The sequence below is a fragment of the Scyliorhinus torazame genome, chromosome 18 (genome assembly GCF_047496885.1).
Source record: "Scyliorhinus torazame isolate Kashiwa2021f chromosome 18, sScyTor2.1, whole genome shotgun sequence".
Lineage (NCBI taxonomy): Eukaryota > Metazoa > Chordata > Chondrichthyes > Carcharhiniformes > Scyliorhinidae > Scyliorhinus > Scyliorhinus torazame.
In genome coordinates, this window is record NC_092724.1 from 167613744 (window position 1) to 167633824 (window position 20081).

Sequence of the window (20081 nt, forward strand, 5' to 3'; positions counted from 1 at the left end):
CCCTCCCCCCCCTCCCTTTCTCTCCTTCTCTCCCCCCCTCACTTTCTCTCCCCCCCCCTCACTTTCTCTCCTTCTCTCCCCCCCCCCTCTCACTTTCTCTCCCCCCCCCCTCACTTTCTCTCCCCCCCACCCTTCTCACCCTCCCTCCCTTTCTCACCTTCTCTCCCCCCCCCTCACTCTCTCCCCCCACCCTTTCTCACCCCCCCCTCCCTTCTCACCTTCTCTCCCCCCCCCCCATCACTTTCTCTCCCCCCCTCACTTTCCTCCTCCTCTCTCCCCCCCTCCCTTTCTCTCCTTCTCTCCCCCCTCCCATTCTCTCCATCACTCCCCCCCCCTCACTTTCTCTCCCCCCCACACTTCACTCCCCCCCCTCCCTTCTCTCCCCCCCCACCCATTCACTCCCCCCCTCCCATTCACACCCCCCCCCCACCCTTCTCCCACCCCCCCACCCCCCCCCTCCCTTTCTCTCCCCCCCCCCTTTCTCCCCCCCTCCCTTCACTCCTCTCTGCCCCCCCTCACTTTCTCTCCCCCCCTCACTTCTCTCCCCCCCCTCACTTCTCTCCTCCTCTCACCCCCCCCCTCCCTTTCACTCCTTCTCTCCCCCTCCCTTTCTCTCCTTCTCCCCCCCCTCACTTTCTCTCCCCCTCACTTTCTCTCCCCCCCTCGCTTTCTCTCCCCCCCTCCCTTTCTCTCCCCCCCCTCCCTTTCTCCCCCCCTCCCTTTCTCTCCTTCTCTCCCCCCCTCACTTCTCTCCCCCCACCTCACTTTCTCTCCCCCCCCCCACACTTTCTCTCCCCTCTCACTTCTCTCCCCCCCCTCCCATTCTCACCCCCCCTCCCTTTCTCTCCCCCCCTCCCTTTCTCTCCCCCCCCCCTTTCTCTCCCCCCCTCCCTTTCTCTCCCCCCCTCCCTATCTCACCCCCCCACCCTATCTCTCCCCCCCCCTCCCTTTCTCTCCCCCCCCCTCCCTTACTCTCCCCCCCTCCCTTCTCTCTTTCACACCCCCCCCTTCACATTCACTCCCCCCCCTCACTTACTCTCCCCCCCTCACTTTCTCTCCCCCCCTCACTTTCTCTCCCCCCCTCCCTTTCTCTACCCCCCCTCCCTTTCTCTCCTCCTCTCTCTCCCCCCCCTCCTTTCTCTCCTTCTCTCCCCCCCTCCCTTTCTCTCCTTCTTTCCCCCCCCTCACTTTCTCTCCCCCCCTCCCTTTCTCTCCCCCCCTCCCTTTCTCTCCTCCCCTCCCTTTCTCTCCCCCCCCCTCCCCCCCTCCCTTTCTCTCCCCCCCTCCCTTTCTCTCCCCCCCTCCCTTTCTCTCCCCCCCTCCCTTTCTCTCCCCCCCCTCCCTTTCGCTCCCCCCTCCCTTTCTCTCCCCCCTCCCTTACTCTCCCCCCCCCTTTCTCTCCCCCCCTCTCCCCCCCCCCTCCCCCCTCTCCCCTCTCCCCCCACCTCTCCCTCTCCCCCCCTCTCCCCCCCTCTCCCCTCTCCCCCCCTCTCCCTCTCCCCCCCTCTCCCCTCTCCCCCCCCTCTCCCCCCCTCTCCCCTCTCCCCCCCGCTCCCCTCTCACCCCCCTCTCCCCTCTCACCCCCCTCTCCCCTCTCACCCCCCTCTCCCCTCTCCCCCCCCTCTCCCCTCTCCCCCCCCTCTCCCCTCCCCCCCCCTCTCCCCTCTCCCCCCCTCTCCCCCCTCCCCTCTCCCCCCTCTCCCCGTCCCCCCTCCCCCTCCTACCCCTCCCTCCCCCCCTCTCCCCCCCTCTCCCCCCCTCTCCCCCCCTCTCCCCCCCTCTCCCCCCTCTCCCCCCCTCTCCCCCCCTCTCCCCCCTCTCCCCCCTCTCCCCCCTCTCCCCCCTCTCCCCCCCTCTTCCCCCCCCTCTCCCCCCCTCTTCCCCCCCTCTCCCCCCCCTCTCCCCCCTCTCCTCCCCCTCTCCCCCCCCTCCCTCTCTCCCCCCCCTCCCCCCCTCTCCCCCCTCCCCCCCTCTCCCTCTCCCCCCCTCTCCCCCTCCCCCTCTCTCCCCTCCCCCCTCTCCCCCTCCCCCTCTCTCCCCTCCCCCCTCCCCCACTCCCCTCCCCCTCCCCCCACTCCCCTCCCCCCTCCCCCCTCTCTCCCCCCTCCCCCTCTCTCCCCCCTCCCCTTCTCTCCCCCCTCCCCCTCTCTCCCCCCCCTCCCTCTCTCCCCCCTCCCTCTCTCCCCCCCTCCCCCTCTGCCCCCCCTCTCCCCTCTCCCTCTCCCCCCGTCCCCCCTCCCCCTCTCCCCCCGTCCCCCCCTCCCCCCTCCCTCCCCCCTCCCCCCTCCCCCCCTCCCTCCCCTCCCTCCCTCCCTCCCCCCTCTCTCCCCCGCTCTCCCCCCTCCCCTCCCCCTCCCCTCCCTCCCCCCCCTCTCTCCCCCTCTCCCCCCTCCCCTCCCCCCCTCCCCTCCCTCCCCCCCTCCCCTCCCTCCCTCCCTCCCTCCCGCCCCTCCCTCCCTCCCCCCTCCCTCCCTCCCCCCCTCTCCCCCCCTCCCCTCTCTCCCCCTCTCCCCACCCCCTCTCCCCCCTCTCCCCCTCCCCCCTCCCTCCCCCTCCCCCCTCCCTCCCCCCCCTCCCCCCTCCCTCCCCCCTCCCTTTCTCTCCCCCCCTCCCCCCTCCCTTTCTCTCCCCCCTCCCTTTCTCTCCCCCCCTCCCTTTCTCTCCCCCCCCTCCCTTTCTCTCCCCCCCTCCCCCCTCTCCCCCCCTCCCCCCTCTCCCCCCCTCTCCCTCTCCCCCCCTCTCCCTCTCCCCCCTCTCCCTCTCCCCCCCCTCCCCCCCTCTCCCTCCCCCCCTCCCCCTCCCCCCTCTCCCTCCCCTCTCTCCCCCCCTCCCCCCCTCTCCCCCCTCCCCCCTCTCCCCCCTCTCCCCCCCCTCTCCCCCCATCCCCCCCCCTCTCCCCCCTCCCCTCTCCCCCCCCTCTCCCCCCTTCCCACACATCACGTAACACGATCCAGCAGTGACATGATATCACAGTGCACTGGTGAATTAACAGTAGTTCCATTCACCACACCCTCCTAACCTTTTTGGTCACTAAGGGCAATTTAGCACGGCCAATCCACCTAACCATGATGAATGAGGAATGTTGGCCAAGACTCTGGGGGGAATTCCGGATTTTCTTCCTCCGATCTTTTCTCTCCGTCGCGAGGGTCTCTGTATCAGGTATTTGGAAAGTTGAGGTGTCTGCGCCAGGCTCCCGTTATCCTCCCTGCCTGGCAGAGCGGGATGAGTGGGAGATTCCGAAGGGGATGAGTGGATTGCAGCAGCAATGTGTTGTGTGGGGAGTGAGGGATCAGATTCACTTCCTGTTGCTTTGAGTGTATCCGCCCTTGGCCCGTGAGCTGGGTTTTCCACTCTGAATTGGAGGAAGTTGTTACCCTGGCAACACTCAGATTTGGAGTTGTGTCTGGAACCTGACGGAATTCCGTATCCTCACTGACGGAGGTGGTCCCAACACGGGGGCCTCCTGGCCGGGGAATGGCGAGCTGGTGCTGAGGAGACACAAAGTGGCTCAGGGAAATGTTTAAACCTGTACACCTGAACAGAAATCAGCCAGAAAAGATTCAGCCGCGAGTCCCGGCTCTTTGTCCCTGACACCATCCCACGTGGGTTTGTTCAGTTGTTGCTCTTTAAAGGTTAATAATCTGCCCTGGATTTGGAGCAGGAATCTGGGTTCCACCTCCATGTTTAAACTGCAGAGACGCTGCTCATCATCCCCTCCCCTCACACCCCCTCCCTCACTCCCCCCTCCCCTCACTCCCCCTCCCCTCACTCCCCCTCCCCTCACTCCCCCTCCCCTCACTCCCCCTCCCCTCACTGCCCCCTCCCCTCACTCCCCCTCCCCTCACTGCCCCTCCCCTCACTCCCCCTCCCCTCACTCCCCCTCCCCTCACTCCCCCTCCCTCACTCCCCCTCCCTCACTCCCCCTCCCCTCACTCCCCCTCCCCTCACACCCCCCTCCCCTCACTCCCCCTCCCCTCACTCCCCCTCCCCTCACTCCCCCTCCCTCACTCCCCCTCCCTCACTCCCCCTCCCCTCACTCCCCCTCCCCTCACACCCCCTCCCCTCACTACCCCTCCCCTCACACCCCCTCCCCTCACTCCCCCCTCCCCTCACTCCCCCTCCCCTCACTGCCCCTCCCCTCACTGCCCCTCCCCTCACTCCCCCTCCCCTCACTCCCCCTCCCCTCACTCCCCCCCCCTCACTCCCCCTCCCCTCACTCCCCCTCCCCTCACACCCCCCTCCCCTCACTACCCCTCCCCTCACACCCCCTCCCCTCACTCCCCCTCCCCTCACTCCCCCTCCCCTCACTCCCCCTCCCCTCACACCCCCTCCCCTCACTCCCCCTCCCCTCACTCCCCCCTCCCTCACTCCCCCTCCCCTCACACCCCCCTCCCCTCACTACCCCTCCCCTCACACACCCCTCCCCTCACTCCCCCTCTCCTCACTCCCCCTCCCCTCACTCCCCCTCCCCTCACTCCCCCTCCCCTCACTCCCCCTCCCCTCACTGCCCCTCCCCTCACTCCCCCTCCCCTCACTCCCCCTCCCCTCACTCCCCCTCCCTCACTCCCCCTCCCCTCGCTCCCCCTCCCCTCGCTCCCCCTCCCCTCGCTCCCCCTCCCCTCGCTCCCCCTCCCCTCACACCCCCTCCCCTCACTACCCCTCCCCTCACACCCCCTCCCCTCACTCCCCCTCCCCTCACTCCCCCTCCCCTCACTCCCCCTCCCCTCACTCCCTCTCCCCTCACACCCCCTCCCCTCACTCCCCCTCCCCTCACTCCCCCCTCCCCTCACTCCCCCTCCCTCACTCCCCCTCCCTCACTCCCCCTCCCCTCACACCCCCTCCCCTCACTACCCCTCCCCTCACACCCCCTCCCCTCACTCCCCCTCCCCTCACTCCCCCCTCCCCTCACTCCCCTCCCCTCACTCCCCCTCCCCTCACTCCCCCTACCCGCACTCCCCCTCCCTCACGCCCCCTCCCCTCACACCCCCTCCCCCTCACTCCCCCTCCCCTCACTCCCCCTCCCCTCACTCCCCCTCCCTCACTCCCCCTCCCCTCACTCCCCCTCCCCTCACTCCCCCTCCCCTCACACCCCCTCCCCTCACTCCCCCTCCCCTCACTCCCCCTCCCCTCACTCCCCCTCCCTCACGCCCCCTCCCCTCACACCCCCTCCCCTCACTCCCCCTCCCCTCACACCCCCTCCCCTCACACCCCCTCCCCTCACTCCCCCTCCCCTCACTCCCCCTCCCCTCACAACCCCCTCCCCCTCACTCCCCCTCCCCTCACTTCCCCTCCCTCCCCCTCCCCTCCCCCTCCCCTCCCTCCCCCTCCCTCCACACTCCCTCCCCTCACTCCTCCCTCCCCCTCCCCCCTCCCCTCCCTCCACATTCCTTCCCGTCACACCCCCTCCTCTCACCCCCCCTCCCCTCACTCCCCCTCCCCTCCCTCCACACTCCCTCCCCTCCCTCCACACTCCCTCCCCTCCCTCCACACTCCCTCCCCTCACTCCCCCCTCCTCTCACTGCCCCTCCTTCCCCTCCCCACCCCTCACTCTCCCTCCCTCACTCCCACTCCCCTCCCTCACACCCCCCTCCCATCACTCCCGTCCCGTCCCTCACACCCCCTCCCATCATTCCCCTCCCCTCGCTCCCCCCCCCTCGCTCCCCCCCCCTCCCCCTCGCTCCCCCCCCCCTCTCTTTCCTCCTCTGCACCAAACAGGACCTGTATAAAATTTGGCTGATTGGCTGGGAACGCTCCCTGGGGGAGGGGAGCTCCCCTGTTTTTCTGGAGGAGATGGTGTTCTGGCTGTGAAACTGAGCCCAAACTAACCGGGAAGATAATCGGCCGATAGACAAATGACGTCAGTTCCTGTTGTCCAAACTCTTCAAATGGCATTTCCTGTTTTACAAAGTATGTGGTTGTTCCCAAATTGCATGGTGGGCTGATGATGTAACTGATGTCCTTTGACAAGAGCTTGGGGCAGGATGTCTGGAGGAAGAGACTGGGAGAGGGAGAGTGCAGCAAACCAACCCACTTAATGTTATCGATACAACGTCATCGAGTGTGTTGAGGTACAGTTTCAACCGTGCCCCCTCGTCCAAGGTCACTTTCTGTGAAAGGAAACGTTTGATTGTGGCCCAGATTGTGACTGGCTGGTATGATGTGGTAGGCATCACAGAGACGTGGTTGCAGGGGGTTCAGGACTGGCATTTAAACATCCAGGGATTCACAACCTATCGAAAAGACAGGGAGGTGGGCAGAGGGGGCGGGGTTGCCTTGTTAATTAGGAATGAAATTAAATCAATAGCACTAAATGACATAGGGTCAGATGATGTGGAGTCTGTGTGGGTAGAGTTGAGGAACCACAAAGGCAAAAAAACCAGAATGGGAGTTATGTACAGGCCTCCTAACAGTGGTCAGGACCAGGGGCACAAAATGCACCACAAAATAGAAAGTGCATGTCAGAAAGGCAAGGTCACAGTGATCATGGGGGACTTCAATATGCAGGTGGACTGGGTAAATAATGCTGCCAGTGGACCCAAGGAAAGGGAATTCATTGAATGTTTACAGGAGGGCTTTTTGGAATAGCTTGTGATGGAGCCCACGAGGGAACAGGCCATTCTGGACTTAGTGTTATGTAATGAGCCAGACTTGATTAAAGATCTTAAAGTAAGGGAGCACTTAGGAGGCAGTGATCATAATATGGTAGAATTCAATCTCCAATTTGAAAGAAAGAAGGTAGAATCAGATGTAAAGGTGTTACAGTTAAATAAAGGTAACTACAGGGGCATGAGGGAGGAACTGACGAAAATCGACTGGGAGCAGAGCCTAGTGGGAAAGACAGTAGAACAGCAATGGCAGGAGTTTCTGGGAGTAATTGAGGACACAGTGCAGAGGTTCATCCCAAAGAAAAGAAAGGTTATCAGAGGGGGGATTAGGCAGCCATGGCTGACAAAGGAAGTTAGGGAATGCATCAAAGCAAAAGAGAAAGCCTATAATGTGGCAAAGAGTAGTGGGAAGTCAGAAGATTGGGAAGGCTACAAAAACAAACAGAGGATAACAAAGAGAGAAATAAGGAAAGAGAGGATCAAATATGAAGGTAGGCTAGCCAGTAACATTAGGAATGATAGTAAAAGTTTCTTTAAATATATTAAAAACAAACGGGAGGCAAAAGTTGACATTGGGCCGCTCCAAAATGACGCTGGTAATTTTGTGATGGGAGACAAGGAAATAGCTGAGGAACTAAATAAGTACTTTGCGTCAGTCTTCACAGTAGAAGACATGAGTAATATCCCACCAATTCCGGAGAGTCAGGGGGCAGAGTTGAATATGGTAGCCATCACAAAGGAGAAAGTGCTAGAGAAACTAAGAGGTCTAAAAATTGATAAATCTCCGGGCCCAGGTGGACTACATCCTAGAGTTCTAAAGGAGATAGCTGAAGAAATAGTGGAGGCGTTAGTTATGATCTTTCAAAAGTCACTGGAGTCCGGGAGAGTCCCAGTGGATTGGAAAATCGCTGTTGTAACCCCCCTGTTCAAGAAGGGAACAAGGAAAAAAATGGAAAATTATAGGCCAATTAGCCTAACCTCGGTTGTTGGCAAGATTCTAGAATCCATTGTTAAGGATGAGATTTCTAAATTCTTGGAAGTGCAGGGTCAGATTAGGACAAGTCAGCATGGATTTAGTAAGGGGAGGTCGTGCCTGACAAACCTGTTAGAGTTCTTTGAAGAGATAACAAATAGGTTAGACCAAGGAGAGCCAATGGATGTTATCTATCTTGACTTCCAAAAGGCCTTTGATAAGGTGCCTCACGGGAGACTGCTGAGTAAAATAAGGGCCCATGGTATTCGAGGCAAGGTACTAACATGGATTGACGATTGGCTGTCAGGCAGAAGGCAGAGAGTTGGGATAAAAGGTTCTTTTTTGGAATGGCAACCCGGTGACGAGTGGTGTCCCGCAGGGTTCAGTGTTGGGGCCACAGCTGTTCTCTTTATATATTAACGATCTAGATGACGGGACTGGGGGCATTCTGGCTAAGTTTGCCGATGATACAAAGATAGGTGGAGGGGCAGGTAGTATGGAGGAGGTGGGGAGGCTGCAGAAAGATTTAGATAGTTTAGGAGAGTGGTCCAAGAAATGGCTGATGAAATTCAACGTGGGCAAGTGCAAGGTCTTGCACTTTGGAAAAAAGAATAGAGGCATGGACTATTTTCTAATCGGTGACAAAATTCATAATGCTGAAGTGCAAAGGGACTTGGGAGTCCTAGTCCAGGATTCTCTAAAGGTAAACTTGCAGGTTGAGTCCGTAATTAAGAAAGCAAATGCAATGTTGTCATTCATCTCAAGAGGCTTGGAATATAAAAGCAGGGATGTACTTCTGAAGCTTTGTAAAGCATTAGTTAGGCCCCATTTAGAATACTGTGAGCAATTTTGGGCCCCACACCTCAGGAAGGACATACTGGCACTGGAGCGGGTCCAGCAGAGATTCACACGGATGATCCCAGGAATGGTAGGCCTAACATACGATGAACGTCTGAGGATCCTGGGATTATATTCATTGGAGTTTAGGAGGTTGAGGGGAGATCTAATAGAAACTTACAAGATAATGAATGGCTTAGATAGGGTGGATGTAGGGAAGTTGTTTCCATTAGCAGGGAAGACTAGGACCCGGGGGCACAGCCTTAGAATAAAAGGGAGTCACTTTAGAACAGAGATGAGGAGAAATTTCTTCAGCCAGAGAGTGGTGGGTCTGTGGAATTCATTGCCACAAAGGGCGGTGGCGGCCGGGACGTTGAGTGTCTTTAAGACAGAAGTTGATAAATTCTTGATTTCTCGAGGAATTAAGGGCTATGGAGAGAGAGCGGGTAAATGGAGTTGAAATCAGCCATGATTGAATGGCGGAGTTGACTCGATGGGCCGAATGGCCTTACTTCCGCTCCTATGTCTTATGGTCTTATGATTACTGGGAGCCCAGCAAAAACATGTCCGACTGTACCAGACTGTATTGTACTGCACTGTGTCTGACTGTACCAGGCTATATCATACTGCACTGTGTCTGACTGTACCAGGCTATATCATACCGCACTGTGTCCGACTGTACTAGACTGTATCATACCGCACTGTGTCCGACTGTACCAGACTGTATCATACTGCACCGTGTCTGACTGTACCAGGCTATATCGTACCGCACTGTGTCTGACTGTACCAGGCTATATCATACCGCACTGTGTCCGACTGTACCAGACTATATCGTACCGCACTGAGTCCAACTGTACCAGACTATATAGTACTGCACTGTGTCCAACTGTACAAGACTATATCGTACCGCACTGTTGCGACTGTACTAGACTGTATCGTACCGCACTGGGTCTGACTGCACCAGATTGTAATGTACCGCACTGTGTCCGACTGTACCAGACTGTATCGTACTGCACTGTGTCCGACTGTACCAGACTGTATTGTACTGCACTGTGTCCGACTGTACCAGACTGTATCGTATGGCACTGTGTCCGACTGTACCAGGTGATATCGTACTGCACTGTGTCTGACTGTACCAGACGATATCGTGCTGCACTGTGTCCGACTGTACCAGACTATATCGTACCGCACTGAGTCCAACTGTACCAGACTATATAGTACTGCACTGTGTCCAACTGTACAAGACTATATCGTACCGCACTGTTGCGACTGTACTAGACTGTATCGTACCGCACTGGGTCTGACTGCACCAGATTGTAATGTACCGCACTGCCTGACCGTACCAGACTGTATCGTACCGCACTGTGTCCGACTGTACCAGACTGTATCGTACCGCACTGTGTCCAACTGTACCAGGCTGTCCAACTGTACCAGACTGTATCGTACCGCACTGTGTCCAACTGTACCAGACTGGATTGTATCGCGCTGTGTCCGACTGTACCAGACTGTATTGTACCGCACTGTGTCCGACTGTACCAGACTGGATTGTATCGCGCTGTGTCCGACTGTACCAGACTGTATTGTACCGCACTGTGTCCGACTACCAGACTGTATTGTACGGGGTACAGCATGAGGTTAGATTGTACCGTACGCACTGTGTCTGACTGTACCAGACTGTATTGTACCGCACTGTGTCCCAATGTACCAGACTGTATCGTACTGCACTGTGACTGACTGTACCAGACTATTGTACTGCACTGTGTCCGAATGTACCGGACTGTGTTGTACCGCACTGTGTCCGACTGTACCAGACTGTGCTGTACCGCACTGTGTCCGAATGTACCGGACTGTATTGTACCACACTGTGTCCGACTGTACCGGACTGTATTGTACCGCACTGTGTCCGAATGTAGCGGACTGTATTGTACCACACTGTGTCCGACTGTAGCGGACTGTATTGTACCGCACTGTGTCCGACTGTACCGGACTGTACTGTACCGCACTGTGGCCGAATGTACCGGACTGTATTGTACCGCACTGTGTCCGACTGTACCGGTCTGTATTGTACCGCACTGTGTCCGACTGTACCGGACTGTATTGTACCGCACTGTGTCCGACTGTACCGGACTGTATTGTACCGCACTGTGTCCGACTACCGGACTGTATTGTACCGCACTGTGTCCGACTGTAGCGGACTGTATTGTACCGCACTGTGTCCGACTGTACCGGACTGTATCGTACCGCACTGCCTGACCGTACCAGACTGTATCGTTCTGCACTGTGTCCGACTGTACCAGACTGTATCGTACCGCACTGTGTCCGACTGTACCAGACTGTATCGTACCGCACTGTGTCCAACTGTACCAGACTGGATTGTATCGCGCTGTGTCCGACTGTACCAGACTGTATCGTACCGCACTGTGTCCGACTGTACCAGACTGGATTGTATCGCGCTGTGTCCGACTGTACCAGACCGTATTGTACCGCACTGTGTCCGACTACCAGACTGTATTGTACGGGGTACAGCATGGGGTTAGATTGTACCGTACGCACTGTGTCTGACTGTAGCAGACTGTATTGTACCGCACGGTGTCCCAACGTACCGGACTGTATCGTACTGCACTGTGACTGACTGTACCAGACTATTGTACTGCACTGTGTCCGAATGTACCGGACTGTGTTGTTCCGCACTGTGTCCGACTGTAGCAGACTGTACTGTACCGCACTGTGTCCGAATGTACCGGACTGTATTGTACCGCACTGTGTCCGACTGTACCGGACTGTATTGTATCGCACTGTGTCCGACTGTACCGGACTGTATTGTACCGCACTGTGTCCGACTGTACCGGACTGTATTGTACCGCACTGTGTCCGAATGTAGCGGACTGTATTTAACCCACTGTGTCCGACTGTAGCGGACTGTATTGTACCGCACTGTGTCCGACTGTACCGGACTGTACTGTACCGCACTGTGGCCGAATGTACCGGACTGTATTGTACCGCACTGTGTCCGACTGTACCGGACTGTATTGTACCGCACGGTGTCCGACTGTACCGGACTGTATTGTACCGCACTGTGTCCTACTGTACCGGACTGTATTGTACCGCACTGTGTCCGACTGTACCGGACTGTATTGTACCACACTGTGTCCGACTGTACCGGACTGTATTGTACCGCACTGTGTCCGACTGTAGCGGACTGTATTGTACCGCACTGTGTCCGACTACCGGACTGTATTGTACCGCACTGTGTCCGACTGTACCGGACTGTATTGTACCGCACTGTGTCCGACTGTAGCGGGCTATATCATACCTCGTCGTGTCCAGCCGCTCCGGACTGTACCATTCCGGGCCGTGTCCAGCTGCACCAACAAGGATAGCTGAATAATTTGAGAAATGTGACACTTTCAAGAAGTAAAACCTTTATTTTGTCCTCTCAGAGAACACCATTAAATATGAGTGGGATTTACATTAAATCGCTGGTTCCTGACTCCCCGGCTGCTGGCTGTGAGAAGTTGAATCTCGGAGACCGGATCCTGGCTGTTAATGGAACCAGCCTGGTGGGACTGGATTACCAGAGGTTAGTGCTTCACCGAATGTGGGAGGCAGCCAGTCTGAAACTGTCTGGTTTAAGCTGCAGCTAAATCCTATCCTGATATAACGGAGCATTCCCAGGTACACTATTTATTCAGCGTTACTACGGTGACGGTCTCCAACTCTCTTTCTCAGTAAATTGTCTGTATTTGGGATGAAGAGTGGGCCGATCACCCGGCAGAAACCCGCTTCCACACAACAACTGATCTCTCCTGCAATGGTTCTGTGACCAGAGAGTGGAATGGGCATCAGGACTGCCTGTTCTGCTTTCCATAACATCTCCACACCTACCACAGCTCTTCGACTGCAGATACCTCATCATTGTCTTTGTTACTTCCATACTCATCGATTCCAATCCTCGCCTGGCCGACCTTCCAGCTTCCACTTTCCACTAACCGCAAACATCAACACATCCAAATTTCTGCTCGACAGTGTAGAGGGAGCTTTACTCTGTGTCTAACCCCGTGCTGTACCTGTCCTGGGAGTGTTTGATGGGGACAGTGTAGAGGGAGCTTTACTCTGTGTCTAACCCCGTGCTGTACCTGTCCTGGGAGTGTTTGATGGGGACAGTGTAGAGGGAGCTTTACTCTGTATCTAACCCTGTGCTGTACCTGTCCTGGGACTGTTTGATGGGGACAGTGTAGAGAGAGCTTTACTCTGTATCTAACCCCGTGCTGTACCTGTCCTGGGAGTGTTTGATGGGGACAGTGTAGAGGGAGCTTTACTCTGTATCTAACCCCGTGCTGTACCTGTCCTGGGAGTGTTTGATGGGGACAGTGTAGAGGGAGCTTTACTCTGTATCTAACCCCGTGCTGTACCTGTCCTGGGAGTGTTTGATGGGGACAGTGTAGAGGGAGGTTTACTCTGTGTCTAACCCCGTGCTGTACCTGTCCTGGGAGTGTTTGATGGGGACAGTGTAGAGGGAGCTTTACTCTGTATCTAACCCCGTGCTGTACCTGTCCTGGGAGTGTTTGATGGGGACAGTGTAGAGAGAGCTTTACTCTGTATCTAACCCCGTGCTGTACCTGTCCTGGGAGTGTTTGATGGGGACAGTGTAGAGGGAGCTTTACTCTGTATCTAACCCCGTGCTGTACCTGTCCTGGGAGTGTTTGATGGGGACAGTGTAGAGGGAGCTTTACTCTGTATCTAACCCCGTGCTGTACCTGTCCTGGGAGTGTTTGATGGGGACAGTGTAGAGGGAGCTTTACTCTGTATCTAACCCCGTGCTGTACCTGTCCTGGGAATGTTTGATGGGGACAGTGTAGAGGGAGCTTTACTCTGTATCTAACCCCGTGCTGTACCTGTCCTGGGAGTGTTTGATGGGGACAGTGTAGAAGGAGCTTTACTCTGTATCTAACCCCGTGCTGTACCTGTCCTGGGAGTGTTTGATGGGGACAGTGTAGAGGGAGCTTTACTCTGTATCTAACGCCGTGCTGTACCTATCCTGGGAGTGTTTGATGGGGACAGTGTAGAGGGAGCTTTACTCTGTATCTAACCCCGTGCTGTACCTGTCCTGGGAGTGTTTGATGGGGACAGTGTAGAGGGAGCTTTACTCTGTATCTAACCCCGTGCTGTACCTGTCCTGGGAGTGTTTGATGGGGACAGTGTAGAGGGAGCTTTACTCTGTATCTAACCCCGTGCTGTACCTGTCCTGGGAGTGTTTGATGGGAGCGAGAGAGGGCAGTGATACTGAATTGATTTCACATTCACAATTATTCTCTTTCGTTCTGTATTCAGAGGCCGCGACCTGCTCAGATCTTCAGGGAACAAGCTATGGCTTCTGGTGGCGAAATCAGATTCACAAATGGCAGTGAAAGTGTTAACATCGAGCTGTTAGCCTGAACAGGAACAGGTCTGGTAAATGTTATAAGGAGTGAGGTGGCTGTCAGAGGGTCAGCATGGATCTCCTGACTGCACAGCAATGTTTATGAGATTTCTTTATAAATATATATTTCTATTATTTAAGTCCAGTTGTTGTATTTAATTGGGGGAGTGACTGTTACCCGGGTGTATGTTGGCAGCCAGTCCCATGTCACTGTGTTCGTGTGTTGACAATGTAACTCGCTCTGTCACAGGCCTCCCAGTCCTGGCCCTGGCTCCGGTCCGGGATGAAGGGGAGCGAGCGGCTCTTTCCTGGGAATCCTGAGCCAAGGAATTGTGCAGATCCATGCCTGCAATGATGTCACTGGCAGACACCTGAGCAATATCTCTATCCGAGAGTCAGTGATTAGCGGATAAGGAAAAGGTGGAACACCCCCTCCCCTCATTACCCTCAGCCCCACCCCCCTGATACCCCACCCCCCTGATACCCCCCCCAATACCCTACCCCCCCGATACCCTACCCCCCCGATACCCTACCCCCCGATACCCCACCCGCCCGATACCCCACCCTCCTGATACCCCCTCCCCGATACCCCACCCCCTCCTGATGCCCTGCCCCTCCCGATGCCCCACCCCTTCCCTCATTACCTTCAGCCCCACCCCCCGATACCCCACCCCCTGATACCCCACCCTCCCGATACCCCACCCTCCCGATACCCCACCCTCCTGATACCCCCCTCCCCGATGCCCCACCCACTCCAGATGCCCCGCCCCTTCTGATGCCCCACCCCCCTTCCCTCATTACCCTCAGCCCCACCCCTCCCGATACCCCCTGATACCGCACCCCGTGATACCCCCCGATATCCCACCCCCTCCCGACACCCCACCCCTCCCGATACCCCACCCCCCGATACCCCACACCCCGATACCCCACCCCTCCCGATACCCCACCTCCCGATACCCCACTCCTCCCGATACCCCACCCACCCAATACCCCACCACCTCCTGATACCCCACCCCCTCCTGATAGCCCACCCCTCCCGATACCCCACCCCCCACGATACCCCACCCCCCGATACTCCACCCCCTCCCGATACCCCACGATACCCCACCCCCCCAATACCCCACCCCCCGATACTCTATCCCCTCCCGATACCCCACCCCTCCCGATGCCCCATCCCCCCGATGCCGCACCCCTCCCCTCATTACCCTCAGCCCCACCCCTCCCGATACCCCATGATACCGCACCCCCGTGATACCCCCCCGATACCCCACCCCCTCCCGATACCCCACCCCTCCCGATACCCCACCCCTCCCGATACCCCACCCCCCGATACCCCACCCCCCGGTACCCCACCCCCCGATACCCCACCCCCCCGATACCCCACGCCCTCCCGATACCCCACCTCCTCCCGATACCCCACTCCTCCGGATACCCCACCCCCCGATACCCCACCTCCTCCCGATACCCCACCTCCTCCCGATACCCCACTCCTCCCGATACCCCACCCCCCCAATACCCCACTCTCTCCTGATACCCCACCCCCTCCTGATAGCCCACCCCTCCCGATACCCCACCCCCCACGATACCCCACCCCCGATACCCCACCCCCCGATACCCCACCCCCCGATACCCCAACCCCCGATACTCTATCCCCTCCCGATACCCCATCCCCTACCGATGCCCCACCCCTTCCCTCATTACCCTCAGCCCCACCCCCCGATACCCCACCCCCCGATACCCCACCTCCCGATACCCCAACCCCCGATACTCTATCCCCTCCCGATACCCCATCCCCTACCGATGCCCCACCCCTTCCCTCATTACCCTCAGCCCCACCCCCCGATGCCCCACCCCTCCCAATGCCCCATCCCCTGATGCCGCACCCTTACCCTCATTAATCTCAGCCCCACCCCTCCAGATACCTCCCCCCCAATACCCCCCCCCGATACCCCACCCCGACACCTGAGCAATAGCTCTATCAGAGAGCCAGTGATTAGCGGATAAAGAAAAGGCGGAACAACCCCTCCCCTCAAGACCCTCAGCCCCACCCCCCCGATAGCCCACCCCCCGATACCCCACCCCCGATACTCTACCCCCCGATACCCCACCCCCCGATACCCTACCCTCCCGATACCCTACCCTCCCGATACCCTACCCTCCCAATACCCCACCCCCCAGATACCCCACCCCCTCCCGATACCCCACCCCCTGGATACCCCACCCCCTCCCGATACCCCACCCCTCCCAATACCCCACCCCCCCGATACCCCACCCCTCCCGATACCCCACCCCCCGGATACCCCACCCCCTCCCGATACCCCACCCCTCCCGATACCCACCCCTCGCGATACCCCACCCCTCCCGATACCCCACCCCTCCCGATACCCCACCACCGATACCCCACCCCTCCCCTCATCACCCTCAGCCACACCAATCCCGATACTACAGCCCCCACCCCCACTAGTCACCCCCACATGCTCCCCTGCGGTGCCGGCTCTCTCCACCCTCCCCCACCCCACCCGATTAGCTCCTGTTACCACCCCCATTGGCTTCCGCCCCCTACTGTCTCCTGTGACCCTCCCCTCCTCACTGGCTCCCATTACTCTTAACCCCCCCTCCCTAACCACCTCATGTTACCCCCACCAGCTAAGGGCGGAGGGGATAGTGAGCTGTAACCCGAGGAGAGACGCTGATAGTTGCGAGTGGAAGGGCTCAGAGTGAAAGTGACATTGAGTTGGGAAAGTGTCACAGTCTGTACTTCCCCACTGTTGTTAAAGTTGACGTTTATTTTACCTTGTTTCAAATATTTGCTACTGACTGTTATTGATATTGTTGTTGATGTTTAACACAGAATTTGGACAGTCCCTGTCCTCCACATATCTAATAAAATGTTATTGTCACATTACTGGGTGTCTGAGACTCAATCGCCACTAGACCCTGACTGAAGCTGGATATAGATCACGCTGCGTATAAGCCAATCCCATACACAAGTCTTCATTACCCTTTGGAACATGGCCGAGCTCTGAATCCAGGGCAATTTCCACAGTGATGCTGGAACGGGCTAGAATCTGGTCACTCCACAAGTTTGCACAAACTTCACCTTTCTGACATATTTAATTCTAGTTACTGCTGACCTGTTTAACGGCAGGAATCAGTTCCACTGTTTGACTTCATGCTGTTTCCCACGAGGACTCAGTGAGTCAAACCACCAGACAGAAGGCGACTATTTTCCCTCTTTATAACTGAGACTTTTCTCACAGTCCAAAGATGTGCAGGTTAGGTGGGGTTCTGGGATTACGGGGATAGAGTGGGGGAGTGGGCCGAGCTAGTGTGTTCAGCCAGTGCAGACTTGATGGGCCGAATGGCATCCCTCTGTACTGTTGGAATTCTATACTTCACTGAAATGTGTCACATCACTGGGATGTTGTGAGAGCTCAGCATCAGTGTTAGTGTGCAAACCCAGTCCAGCGCAACATTACAAACTCTCAGAGAAATCACTGTAAACCTCAACCTGCGGTCATCTGCACTGATCAGTGAGGGACTGGCACTGTTGTTATGATCCCAGTTGATGTTATGACTGGACTGGAAACCCCGTGTTTGTGTGGGTTTAGCCCCCACAACCCAAAGATGTGCAGGATTGGCCACACTAATTTCACAGAATTTACAGTGCAGAAGGAGGCCATTCGGCCCATCGAGTCTGCACCGGCCCTTGGAAAGAGCGCACTACCAAGCCCACACCTCCATCCTATCACCGTAACCCAGTAACCCCACCTAACCTTTTTGGTCACTAAGGGCAATTTACCATGTCCAATCCACCTAACCTGCACGTCTTTGGACTGTGGGAGGAAACCGGAGCACCCGGAGGAAACCCACGCAGACACGGGGAGGACGTGCAGACTCCGCACAGACAGTGACCCAAGCGGGGAATCGAACCCGGGACCCTGGAGCTGTGAAGCAACAGTGCTAACCACCATGCTACCGTGCTGCCCTTAATTGGAAAAAATGAATTGGGTACTCTAAATTTTTTTTTAAATAACTGGACGGGAAGATCCCAAAATGGACTCAAGATCGTAACATTTTTTTCACAAAACATGGAGGAACTGAGTCACAGAACCACTTTTACAACAAGAAAAAAACATTTATTAAACATGAAAAATTGGGTTATGATGCAATCTGCCTTTACACCCCCCTCAGCTTTACACTTACATACAGCTTGTAGGATTAACACAAGTTACAAAATACATCTTAATCTACAATGGTCTCATTAACACAAGTCCCTTTTCAGCACACAAGATGTCAGTGGGCCAATACACTCTCCACTCTGAACTTCAAATGAATGTTTTTAGGATGTCTCCTCAGATTCCCACCAGTTGATTGCCACATGCGACTTTCTGAACTTCACTCCCAAAAAACATGCTTTAAAATCATCTCTCATAATTATACTTTCTCTTGGCTTGCATTCCGAAATCCAGACCAGGCTTTCCAAAAGGCACTTTTGAACAAAGCTTCCGCTCCAATTTTAACAGTAAATCCAGTCCAGGATTTTACTGCATGATTTCTTTGTCTAGGCTGCTGTGCAAGCTGCTCACAATTGCTTTTAACTCTCGATTCCTAGACTGTATTAAAATGCCGTCATATGTTTGTTTTACCTTTGTAGGCTGCTGTCCTATTTTCAATCTGGTTACTGCAATTGTCTCTTTAACTTAGAACACTTTGTTTACTCTTCCTTGAATTCTTCTGAACAATACATTTGTGTCTGTTCACTTAACTCCAGACTTCTTGGACAGTTCCCTTCATTCCTCTAGTTTCCTTGACTAGGTGGACTTCAGAGTTCCCGCATCTTTTTTCTTAACCATTACTCCACCATATGGCTTTTCTCCGAGCAAGGCTTTAGCCTTCTAAACACAACTACTTCTAGCAGAGGTGTGAGAGCCGCTGTCTCTTCCACTGCCTATTTTCAACTGCAATCAAATTGGCTAAACTAAAATTAAACCCTTCTCTAACTTACAAGGCCCTATTACTAAGCAATCAGTGTTGGTCTATTTATTATTGACCATTTCTGAGTTAGAGGCAGAGGATTCTGCCTGCGATCCTTCTCCTGATCTGTCTGTGCGGAGTCTGCACGTTCTCCCCACGTGGGCGTGGGTTTCCTCCGGGTGCTCCGGTTTCCTCCCACAGTCCAAAGGTGTGCAGGTTAGGTGGATTGGCCATGATAAATTCCCCTTTAGTGTCCAAAGATATGAAGGTTAACAGGGGTTACGGGCGTATGGGATAGGTTCGGGGGCTCTTTCGGAGAGTCGGTGCAGACTTGATGGGCCGAATGGCCCCCTTCTGCACTGTCGGGATTCTGTGCTGGGAGAGATGTGGTTCAGCTATGTTGGGACAGTGTGATGCTGGAGTTACCATGTTGAGCCTGGCCATGGAGATGAAGGGCTGAGCAGTGTGAGAGGGCATCGTGGGGTTCAGAGGACAAGGGGTGAAGAAGCGAGTGTGAAAGAGGTCGAGTAGCTGGGTGAGAGGTTGGGGGATAGGGGGGTTGAAAGCTGCCTGCAATCTTCCCCAGAAAGAGGCACAGTTACTGGAAAGAGAAAGGGAGAGAGCATTGCTTTGTGAATCCTGTGGCCTTGATTAGACATTGCTGGAATCGGTGTGTTAGGAACAGGAGCAGACAGCTGGAATTTCAGCAGATGGAGAGGCAGAGGACAGGCGTGTGGGTGGCTGAATCTTTCAGAGACTTGGATTTCAGTCAGTGTCAGTAATACTCAGCATCGGCCCATTACAGCTGAGAAACATGTCAGATTGAAGGCTTCACAGAAAAAGTGCTGGACAGAATTCATTTCTGATTGGAGGAAATAATAATGTAAAAAAGCCCAAACTATACCAGTTTCTGACTCCCCACATCCCGCCTACATCTCAAATTGTATCCGGGACCGTACAGGATGCCATCCGACTGCTGGAGTTTGCACTTGCCCCTTCTGGAGGTGAAGATTCTGGCTGGGTTCCTCTGGCAGACTGTGCTATGAAGATCCTGAATGGAAGTTTCAGACTTCCTGATGACACAATGGTTCCCAAAAAGAGCGGTGTGGCACTTTAACAGTTAAATGCTGTTCTGTGAAGTATACCAGAGGCTGCAATAACCAACACTCCAACCATTGATCACCCTGTGTGAAGAAACACTTCCTGGTACCTGTCTGAAACTGCCCTTCACCCCCTGACCCTTCGTCCCTGACCCTGCGCCCTTCAACCC

The 20081-nt window shown here is 56.2% G+C and overlaps 1 protein-coding gene across 1 annotated transcript in view; it reads left to right on the forward strand.

Annotated features, from left to right (window-relative positions):
• Nucleotides 1–14316, forward strand: part of LOC140395730 (ras-associating and dilute domain-containing protein-like) — a 24432-nt gene extending 10116 nt beyond the window's left edge. The window contains exons 2-3 of the mRNA XM_072483876.1: nt 11856–11995; nt 13747–14316. Of these exons, the coding sequence (XP_072339977.1) occupies nt 11871–11995; nt 13747–13846 (225 nt within the window). The 5' untranslated portion in view covers nt 11856–11870 and the 3' untranslated portion in view covers nt 13847–14316. The remainder of the gene's footprint in view (nt 1–11855; nt 11996–13746) is intronic.
• Nucleotides 14317–20081: the final 5765 nt, after the last annotated feature.